Source organism: Erithacus rubecula (genome assembly GCF_903797595.1).
Source record: "Erithacus rubecula genome assembly, chromosome: 18".
NCBI lineage: Eukaryota > Metazoa > Chordata > Aves > Passeriformes > Muscicapidae > Erithacus > Erithacus rubecula.
The window spans coordinates 6,860,284-6,871,217 of NC_136670.1; the positions used below are offsets into that span (position 1 = coordinate 6,860,284).

Genomic DNA, 10,934 nt, shown 5'->3' on the forward strand with positions numbered 1-10,934 from the left:
TGCCCTGGAGCAGTGTTGGCACCATGGTGTGCTGCCAGTGTCAGGGGCACTGGTGCTGGTGTGAGGCTGGGGGGAACAGGGCTCATCTCCAGAACAGCTCCAGCTTGAGCTGCCACTGGCTGGCACAGAAAGCTCTGGAGCAGCTCCCATGTGCTCCCAGTGGTCAGTGTGGGCACAGGACCAGCACAGCAGCCCCTGACAGGGCCATCCTTCCCCTCACAACTGCCCACCTCCTCTTCCACCGGGTGAGCCTCTGCCCAGCCACACTATCTCCCCATTCTCAGTCTGCTCCCTTTGGGCTGGGGCTGCTCCTGGAGCTGTATGGCAAGGATCTGGAACAGCCCCAGCCTGGAGCCATCTCGTGTGCCACCTATGGCTACAGCCATCGCTTTTCTTTAATTGATTGTAGAAAGCAATTTACAAAATACAAACTTCTGCTTGTGCCAAGCCCTGCGTGTCCAGGCAAAGCCTAATTTCACAGTAAAATTTCAAGTGCAATGAATGGCTTTTCCCAGCACCAGTCCACGTCCAAGCCAAGAGCTGTGCTGAGCAGCCCAGAAATGGTTTTGCACTGCCCTGTGAAGCATGCAGCTCCCTGGGCTGGCTGTCACAATAGCCAGGGCAGCTCTGCCAGCACTCACTTTTGGGCTGGTGCTGCCTGGGTTGGCATGGCTGTGTGGGACCACCATGGCTGCAGCCTGGTCTGCAGAGAACCACAAGCTCTCCACGCAGCCAGCTGGGTGATGCAGGAATCCTGTGTGGTCCGTGTGGCCATCAGGAGGGTGTCCCAGCAGGGCTGGCCAGAGCTGCAGTGATGGGGGCTCAGCTGAGAGATGGTGCTCCCAGGCTCTGGCTCCTTTCATGTCAAAGTCATAATTTCATGGTCAGGGTCTAGGAGGCATGTACACAGATGCATTAATTCTGCATTTAGTGATACAGGAATAATTGGTGTCACATCAATTAGATCAGCTCTTGGATGCTGCAGTGATAAGTGCTGTGCAAAGGCCTCTGGGCTGCAGGATGTGAGGAATTCCAGCAGTGAGCGAGCCTGGTGGGGCTGGCAGGGATGTTGGGTGCTGAGAGAGTGGTGGAATGCCCAGCACTTTCAGCCTTTGCAGGAGAACAGCAAGGCCTGGGGCACTCACAGTGATCAGTACCTGGGTCTGCTGTGCTGGGGGCTGCTGCACAGCCTGGGGGTGCAGCCTGTGCTTGGGGAGGGGCTGGCAACTTGGCAAACCTCTGAGCCTAATGTCCCAGTCCCATCAAGGTGATCCTCTGTGTTAAGGCACTTGCTAGGTGCCTGGTTCAGCATCATCAGCTGTATCCCTCATCCCTGTGGCTTGCCAGCTTGCTGCTGCCTGCCCCACCAGCTAATGGGACTAGGCTCAGGTGGGTCTGGAGCAGCGTGGAGACCCCCTGGGCTCACACTCCCACAGTACAGATCAGTGCTGTCAGTCCCATCCCTGCTGCAAACTGTAGGCAGAGGTAATTTGCAGATGACAAATATCCCTGACAGTAAATATTTTTCCCACCCTCATCCTTCTACAAGCAGATAAGGTGGCAGCACTGTAGCAATACGGTTGCTGGAGGGAGACAAACTCTTTGGCAGACTTAAAAGTCTATTGTGTCCCCACAATTATTTATAGATAAAGAGAAGAAAGCCAATAAGCAGAGAATGGAGCTGCACAACTGCATTTGTTATGACGACGATGATGTTATCTCTCTCTCACACCCACACACTCACATCTCCAGTGCATGGAAACTCGCTGCTGGCAACAATCAAATCCCCAACCAGGACAAGGCAGGACAGACTGAAGGCTTTGCCCTCTCATCACTGACCTGTGCCCAGCCTGTTTTCCCACAGCAAAGCCACCACACAACTCCTGTGGCTGCTCTGGAATAGCACCTGCAGGGTCTCTGTTTCTGGCTGCAGGATGTGGAGACCAGGTGATCTTTGTCCCTGTAAACCAGCCCCTGCCATGCTGGATGCCTTGTGGTGAGGGGGGGTTGCCTGCAGGGAGTATGGGACTGGCTGGGTCCTCACCAGCTCATGCAGCAGGACTGCAGAATGTGGGTGCTCCCCACTGATAACAGGATGCAGGGGGACAGCTTACCCAGCTCTGCACATCCAGGACCTCCTCTCACATCCCATACCACCACCAAGAACAGAAGTGTGGGTGTTTGGAGGGATCTGGGATTAAAAGACAAGGCAGGCAAGAATGATGGAGGTCACTGCTAGTAAGTGCATTTCTGCAACCAGTGGAGCAGAGACACCCTGAGTAAGAAACACTGACTGCAGCATGGGAAGAGACTGGGAAGTAACGTGTTCTCCGTTTTCACTGCAGGAGCCAGTGGAGGAGACCAGGGGCCTGGCAGGGCTGGACCCACAGAAGGGAAGAGCAAGGAAGTCGAGGGGTCCAGACCTGGAGTGCCACTGAGCCAGGCACTGGTGTCCCTGGGTGACCTATCACATGTGTGACATTGGGGCCTTTGACCAGCTGCCCATGTCTCCCCCTGTTTCATGGTGCTCCATGGCAGTGACTGGCTCCTGCTGGGGAAAAATCCTGCACCTCCCCAGAGCATGCACAGCCACTGCTCCTCCCAGGGCTGGGGGTGCAGGAGAGCTGTGGGCTCCTGCCAAGCACTCAGCCCTGTCTCAGTGGGATCCCCACCCTGAGAAAGCCCCAGGGTGAGTCTCCAGCTGGTGAGATATTGCCCAAGAAAATGACTCGGAACCCTTAACTGGACTGGAGAGTGGGATGATTTTTCATTGCTTTCTCATAATAGGAGGACAGGAGTAAGTGACTAGTACAGTCCGTTCACTCGGTAAAGATTTATACAATCACTTCATCCGGTAATTGGTATTCTGGGGAGAGAGAGCGCGCTGCAGCTCCAGCATCCGCCTCTATTTGTTTTATCTCTGTCTTTCTCTCTTTCTCTCCCCTTTTCAGAATGAGTAATTCTGTCCCTCACAATCCCATTTAAACAGAGCATTTGCAGAGTGAATAATTAGTTACATTCAATTAGGCCTCACACGCTCTCCCTCCTCACTTTGGGGGACAGCCGTGCTAATGAGATGGTACATGTCTGACACGGGGAGTGGGCACTGAACATGCTGTGTGCCAGCAGGGAAGGGTCAACCTCGGGGGACGTGGGGAGGTGGCCCCACAGAGCTCAGCCTGCCACCTGGGGAAACATCCCTTTGGAAACCATCTGAGGCCAAAGGCTTCATGTCTGGAGCCAAAGATTTTGCATCTGTGACCCACATAACATCTTCTCCTCCAGCAGAAGCAGGATCACATCTGTCCCCAGAACTGGCTGTTCTCTGGGCTGGTGCCAAGGGAATGCTGCCCAGCCTGAGACCATCCCACCAGCGCTGCTGGGAGAGCCAAGCCCTGAGAGGAGGGAAAGCTGCTGCCATGTTTTTATCTCCCTTATTAAACCTAACATTAGGTTTTAAGAGGAGCCTTAAATAATGTGCCACTGCCTGTACAGGTAAAGTTGCTCTACGCTCCAGCTGCTCCTGCTCTGGGATTTATGGCCTTTCTCATGCCTTGCTGCCTGTGTTCAGGCAGTGGTGGGTCACAGGCTGAGGCTGCTCCCAGTACCTAAAGCCTGCAGTGGGCTCAGTGCCACTGCAGCCCCACACCAGTGCTTAGGAGCCCGTGGTGACTCTGCTGCTACACCACAGCACCCCCCAGTGCTGCCCTGCAGTGTGATGTACCCCAACTGTGCATTTTACTGCCAGAGCACTGGGGCGAGGGGCACAGAGCTGCGTGCCCTGCCTGCACCCTCTGGCGTGGGACAGTGGGGCTCAGTGAGGGCAGCCACAGGGGATGCACTTGCAGAGAGTGGGGCCAGCCAGGGTGTGCTGGGGAGGGCTTGGGGGCACGGTGGGGGTCAGCACAGCTGGTGGCAGCTCTTCCCTCCCTCCTCTGGTGGGAATCTGCCTTGGGAGCACCCGCCCATTCCCGAAGCATCCTTCCCGGAACATCAGAGCTGGGAGCGCCGGTGCCGGTGGCTCGGGGCTGCTCACGCACGGGGGGCAGATAATCACGTTTAATCACACGGTTTCCTCAGCAGTGGGTGGAGGGAGACGGAGCGCGGCCGCTCCCGCACGGACGGGCGGGGGAGCCGCGGGAGGGGACCCCGCGCTGGGCAACCCCGCGGCCAGAGAGAGCCCCCCGTGCCCACCCGGGACGGTGCCGGTGCCGGTGCCGCCCCGCACAGCCCGCGCCGGTCCCGCAGCACCATCTCCCGGCCGCCGCACGCCGGTGTCTGCGCTCCGGGCCCTGCCACAGCCGGTCCTGCCTTTGTTCGGCCACGGCGAGCAGGGGGTGGGCGGCACCGAGGGGCCGGGGTGCCCTGTCCGGATTCCAGCACCCACCGGGCCCTGCTCCAGCACCCCACAGCACCCAGACAGCGGATTGAGCTCTGCCCTGCTGATCTCACACTAGCAGTCCCTTTCCCAGCCCTGGCTTCTCCAGCACTCAGCGAGACCGGGCGCTGTGCTGGGGTCCTCCTGTCAGCAGTGGCACGCTGTTGTGGCCAGGGGCCAGGCTGGGCTTCATTGCATCACCTGGGCAGGAAGCAGGATGGGGCCCTGTTCCACGTCCCCATGCAGGCAGCCAAGATTGCTCCACCAGGGCAGCCTGTGCAGGTGACCAGACCAACAGCTGTAGTGGTATTCCCGTGGGGTGGTTGTGCCATGGTCCACTGCAGCATCACATCATTTGCAGCCAGGCCAGATGCCAGATTTCCTCCCCAGCTGGATAGGGGACAGAGATGGTGCTGGTCCCCAGTCTGTGCTCCTGTCAGAGGCAGTGCCCTGCACCTTCACAGCATCTCCTGCTCCGACATGCGGCTCTCCTTGCCATCCTCCTGGGCCACAGGCTGGCCCCCGAGCAGGGTCTCCTGCACAGGCAAGACATTCTCATCCTGCTCCGTGGGCTGATGGGTATCTGGGTTCTCTCCGGGCTCCCCAGCCTCTATCTGCACAGGGGCAGGGGTCAGGGGCAGGCAGCTACATTCCCCTGCTCTGCACCCATGTCCTTCCACAGGCTCCTGCTATATTCCATGCAGGCCAGGGTATGGGTCCCTCCCAAAGGCTCAGCACTTGCCAGCAGCACCCTCAGGTTGCCCCAGCCCTTGTCCTGCCCCAGCCAGGCAGCCTAGTTCAGCCCCCACCCTTCCTGCATTGCAAAGCCAAAGCCCCTGCTCTGCTGCTGGCACATCCCCAGCCGTGCCCAGGAGGGATCTCAACCCACTGCTGGAGGGGATCTAGGCACTCACCTCCGTCGGCACCCGGCGCCTGGAATCTGGATGGAAAGAGGGACAGAGAAGGCAATGTTCAGGGGAAAGTACTTCTGCCCTGCAGGGAGCTTCGCAGGGTCAGAGACAGGGCTGGTGCTGCACCACGGGTCCTGCAGCTCACATTATGCCTGCTGCCACTGCCAGGCTGGGGAGTCACAACAGGGGCCAGAATGGACGCGTGGGGCACCAGTGCTGCCCCCCAAGAGCTGGCCCAGCTCAGGCTGCAGAAGTGCCAACACACCTGCTCCCAAAGACAGAGCAGGACCCTGTCCTAGTGATGTCACCAGAGGAGTTTCCTCACTCTCAGCAGAGAGAGGACTGTCACTGTCCTCCCTGGCTCAGCCCCTCAGCCCTTTATGGCCCCTCTGGCCAAGGCTCCCTCTCCCTCGGCCAAGGCAGCAGTTCATGTGCTTTAGCCCCTCACCTGTGTGGACCAGGCAGTAGATGCAGACACCCACGAGGCACGTGACAACTGCAGCAGTGATGGGGATCAGCACTGACAGCGAGGAGCGCCTGCTGGGCTCTGCAGGGGGACAGGGTCAGTGAGGCACCCACGGACACCCAGCACGACACAGAGTGCTCTGCTCCCACAGGCATCCCTCACAGAGGCAGAGAGGCAGGAAGGCATCACACTGGCTGTGCACACAGACCTTCATCTCCCAAAAACACCACGCATGAGGCCAGCTCTTCTGAGCGCTCCAGGAGCTGGGCACCAGGCACTTACCACAGATCACATCTGAGGAGTTCGTCCCTTTCACCTTCACCACCAGCCCCTTTTCCTCACAACTGCAGGAAAGAACAAGACCAAGTAAGCACAGCAGTAGCCCAAGCTCAGAGAATAGTTGGGGCTGGGCAGGCACGCAACCTGTCCCAAAACACATCCTGCTCTGAGCCCACCAAGCTCCAGCAGGGCGAGCAGGGGGACCCCCCACAAACACAGCGTGATGAGGACAGCAGGTACATAACAGGGTACCAACCCAGGAGCTTGTCCTGGAGCTGCTGAAACTGCTGAGGATGGGAACAAGTTTAGGGACAAGGCACGGGAAGGAGTAGACCTGCGTGGTCAGGGAAGTCCCCAGGGCTTGAGCACTGTAGCTGAGAGAAAAGCTCAGATAGGCTACAAGTGGCTCCGTGGGGAAGTAATTTCTGGGCACAGATAAAAGCAAAGTGAAATCCAATGGCTGGCAGCTGAAGCAAGACTAATTCAGCTTGGAAATACAGCTCATATTTCTACCAGGAACTGCAATTAACCCTCAACCAGCTTTCTAAAGACAGGGATGACCTGCCAGTTCACGGCATCCTCAAAGCCAAACTCCCCATGGAGAGGGCTTGTGCTTTGGTTGATGACTACAGCCACAGAGAGTACTGGGAGGGAGAACCTGAACAGGGCATGGGGCATTCCCATAGACCCTGATCCCTTGTTCACAGCATGGATGACAGCATGGACACCCCTGAAGGGAGCAGCAGCAGGGACAGGCACAAGTGCCTGAATGTCTGCCTTGACCTCAGTCAATTCTGCCCTGGACTGCACCATGCCCCTAGCCCTGTTCCTCTCGCTCTGGCCCTACAACAGCCAGATGCTGTGTCCCTCAGAAACCAGTCCAGCTGCCCAGTCCCCAAGGCCACCAAGAAAACTGGCAGCAGAGAATGTGCTCACTGGGGCTGGTGGAAGGACATGGCCTGTACTCAAGACAATACCTTGTCCAGGGGTAGCACGGCTCGGTTTTAGAAGAGACGTTGGAGAAGGTGCCTTCTGTACAGGGTTCACAGGGGGATGACATCCTCTCCATGGCCTTGGCTGCAGAGGAGCAGAGATGGCAGGAAGGTCAGCAGGGGCTGCGGGGGGTGAGGGCCTGAGGGGGCAAGGGGCTGCAAAGGCCAGGTGTGCAGCACTCCCTGAGGCAACAGCACAGCTCTCCCAAAGCCCTGCCATGCTGGGGGAGCCCTCATTCCCTGAGGTCAGTGCTAGCATCAGTCCTGTTGAGTGGGAACAGCTTGTCAGATTTACCTGCCACGAAGCCAGAGCCAAGCTGGCACGGCTGGTTCTCCACGCAGGTCTGGCAGCTGATGTCAGAGCAGTGTGTGCCAGCCTGGCACTGGCACACTGTGTTGTGTGTTTTGTTTCCTTGCACCTTCACAACGAGGCCTGCATCTGGGCAGAGGAAACATGGATGACGTGAGACCCAAGCAGGGGAGCCAGCTCCCCCAGGCTGGGGTCAGCGGTCACAGGGAGCACTTACTGCCTTCACAGATATCATGAGGAGCACAGTGCTTCTCCTTGGTCCAGCTTGGCTGGTACTGCCCTGTCTCACAGGGGACACAGGCAGAGTCTTCTGTTTCATTGCACTCAGACTTCACCTTTTCCCCTGCAATAGAGGCTGGTGAGGAAGGGGGAAAGGGGGCTTTCCCACCCTCCAGACAGCACCTCTGCCAGCAGGATAGGGGAATGCTGGCAGCTGTGGATGCCAGGACTGCTGCAGCATTCTGCATGGAAGCCAGGGCTGAAGGAGCCAGCTCGCCTGATGAGCACAAACACTGTAAGGGCCAGGTGGGAAGGGAAGGCTGTGGGGCCACTCCAGCATTCCAGGGACTGGGAGATAACCTGACAGTGACAGCAGGAGCTGGCAAACACCATCACAATTTGCTAGTGCCAGTGGCAGCACTCTCCCCACAAAGCTGCCTTTGCCATGTGGTCCTGTAGCTGCAAAGCATTAACAGTCCCAAGAGAGAGCACCCACAAGGTCCCAGTTGCTCTATCACTGAGAAGACACAGGGAAGTGAAGCTGTCAGTATTGCTGGCAATGAGGTGGAAGGGCTCCATCACACCCAGCAAAGCTTGCCCTGCTGTGGCCAGGCAGTAGATTCAGGCACAGCCCAGTTGTGAGGTACCTAGGAAAGGGTTTCCATACCTGGCTGACACCGGTTGCAGCATCTGCCGTTGTACATATACTGCTTATCAAAGCATCTTAAGGAATCACCAGGCTCCCAGCACTGGAAAAAAAAAAAGACCCGTGAATTCATATCCAACACTCCCACATCACCGTGCTTCCAGACACGTGTGTGCTAATCTGCACCCTGAGGTGAGGGCTTCCTCACCCTGCTCTTCCCACACCTCCCCTAACCACAGACCACAGCAACTGCTCACGCTGCCTGATGCCATCAGTGCTATCTTTGAAGTTGGCTGGCAGTGATTCTGATAGAGTTGCTCCACATTTCCCCAGATTTCCTACCATAAGGTGATTGCATATATGCTGTGCCCCTGCCAACACTACTGCAGTCCCTCATAGAGGGAGCAGCGATCACCAAGCATTCACACCCAGAGCACTGTCAGCCCCTTCCCAAGGCTGACACATCGTCCCTGAGGGACAGGAAAGCCCCAGCCAAGCACATCACCCATGCAAACTTTGCCAGAGCTTGCCCTTGCTCCTCCTGGCAGAGGACTACATGCACAGGGGAGAGTAAAATAGAGGGAGGGATTGAGCTCTCGGGCACCAGAGTGCAAGAGGACAGCCGGAGCAGCGTTCCTCTCACAGAGCCAGCCAGACCCTCGCTGCCCATCCCCAGCAGCCCGGCAGACCCGCCTGGCCATCCTGGGGAGCGGGACGGGGCTCCGGCAGAGAGCGATGGACAGAGGGCCGGGCCGAGGGTGCCAGGGACGAGCACCCAGCACGGCCGGACGCTGCCCAGCCCCGCGGGCACCGCGAGCAGCCCCGCTCGGGGACAGCGACGAGGCCCCGGGGCCGCCCCAGCCGTCACACCCGCCCATATGGAACCGAGAAGTGAAAGAAGCGCCGGCAGCCGGTTCCTCCGCCCCGCCTGGCTGGGGGTCTCGGCCGAGGGTCCCGGGGCTCGTCGCAGCCCGTCCCTGCCCGTGGGGACCCCCGGGCCAGCGCAGGGCGGGGCTGGGCTGCCGGGCCCGCGCCATCGGAAGAAAGCGAAAACGCGTGGGTAGAAGACCCAGAAGGGATGGTTACCAGACAGCTTCTCCGCCCTGGCTGGCTCCCGGGAGATCGGACCGACGAACCGGACGCGGCAGAGCCGCCGAGTCCCGCTCACGCCGCCCGGGCACAGCCCCGGAGCTCCCGGGGGGACGGCTGCGCTCGGAGCGGCCAGACCGTGCCCCTTCCCGGAAAGCCCGGCGGGACACAGACACAGGGATGGAGGAATCCCCTCCGCCTCTGCCCCCGTCCCGCCTCCCGCTCCATGCCTCCCCCGATCCCGGCCCCACTCACGACCAGCAGCGCCGCGCACAGCAGTCCCAAAACCCCCAGCCGGTTCATAGCGCTGCGCCCCCGCCGCCGCCGCCGCCCTCTAAGAGCGCCTCGGTCCGTTCCCGCCCAGGAAGGGGCGTTGGGCCGCCCGCCCCGGGGCTTCCCCGCCGGCCCCGGCTGGGGACAGCTCCCTGCCGGCCCCCCCGAGCCGCTGCTCCCCCCCGGCCTGCGGGCAGGTGCTGCGGCAGCCGGGAACCCCCGGCCCGAGTCACGGCCACGGGCAGGAGCACGGCAGGGTTCGGCCGCGGTTCGGGGAAGGGGAGCGGAGCAGAGCGCCTGTGCAGCCCCCCGGCAGGAACTCCAGGTTTCACTTCTTTTTTCCAACAGCAGCTCAGAGAGTTCTTTTTACTGTTTTTTTTTTCACTTAGCCTTTAAGAGCCCCTGAACTGTAACCCTGGAGAGCCCCCGCAGCCGCCAGGAGCCCTGGCCTCTGTGGAGTGTCCCCCAAACACGTCAGTCCTGAAAGGGGAAGGGGCAGTAGCGCAGTGACCTGGCTGTACTTCCGTCTCAGTTCCTCAGAGGGGTTCCCAGCAACCCCGAGGTTATTTCCAGGATCCCTGCTCGCTTCGGACACGTTTCCTGAACTCCCCTTGGCATTGGTGGCTGGGCAGCGCACGGTGGCTCCTCAGCGCCCCTCGGTGCCCCAGTCACTTATGGCACTGCCGCCCGTCCCCCGCGGCCACACTGCCCACACTGCCCGACAGGACACGCCGCAGCAGCCGCCTCCCCGGCCACGGTCACGGTCACGGTCCCAGCCGGATGCTGGTGGCCACAAGCGGCCGTCGCCGGGTCACAGCTGCTCCCGGAGAGAAGGGCAGCGTGCATGCCGCGGGCAGCGAGAATTGGGAACCGAGTGCTCTGGATTCCCCGGCCCAATGTCACTTCCCAGAACTGACTCGCTCGGGAGCACGAAGGGTCCCGGGGGAATCTCGAGCGCAAAGGGGGTGGCCGCGGCGAGAAGGGGATTTCTGGGCTCGACTCCCATGGGCCTGGCCTGGGAAATCCCCGAGGCCCTGGGCGCTGCCTGAGCAGGGTGTCCTGTGGCCATGGGCTGTGAGCGCCCCTTGCTCCCGGTCGGCAGCGGGGCCCCGGTGCTCCCGGTAGGCAGGAGCTGCTCAGGGGGGAGCCCCTACGAGAGCCCCAGTCCCGCTGCTCTAACAGCGGGGCAAAGTAGAGGGACAGCTGCTGCTCGGGGCGGTGCCGAGACTGGGGGCGCAGCACGGGGACACTGCCCATTGAATGGGGCAGGGACACTCCGGTCCTGGCCCTAGCCCCGAGTCCGATCTGATCCCGACCCCGGTTCTGGTCCCAGTCTGATCCCGACCCGGGTTCTGGTCTCAGTCTGATCCT

The 10,934-nt window shown here is 60.1% G+C and overlaps 1 protein-coding gene across 3 annotated transcripts; it reads right to left on the reverse strand.

The window, feature by feature from the left end:
* Positions 1–3,816: 3,816 nt before the first annotated feature.
* Positions 3,817–10,117, reverse strand: CD40 (CD40 molecule). Of its 3 annotated transcripts, none has more exons than XM_079321837.1 (9): positions 9,546–10,117; positions 8,223–8,304; positions 7,554–7,679; positions 7,322–7,465; positions 7,012–7,111; positions 6,038–6,099; positions 5,738–5,836; positions 5,293–5,318; positions 3,817–4,768 (listed from the first exon to the last, which is right to left on the reverse strand). In XM_079321837.1, the coding sequence occupies exons 1-9, from the start codon at positions 9,591–9,593 to the stop codon at positions 4,730–4,732; spliced, it is 726 nt and encodes a 241-aa protein (XP_079177963.1). In that variant the 5' UTR covers positions 9,594–10,117; the 3' UTR covers positions 3,817–4,729. The 3 variants fall into 3 exon arrangements, with proteins under 3 accessions (XP_079177963.1, XP_079177962.1, XP_079177961.1); XM_079321836.1 differs by having other exon boundaries at positions 3,817–4,914; XM_079321835.1 differs by having other exon boundaries at positions 3,817–4,992; positions 9,546–10,113.
* Positions 10,118–10,934: the final 817 nt, after the last annotated feature.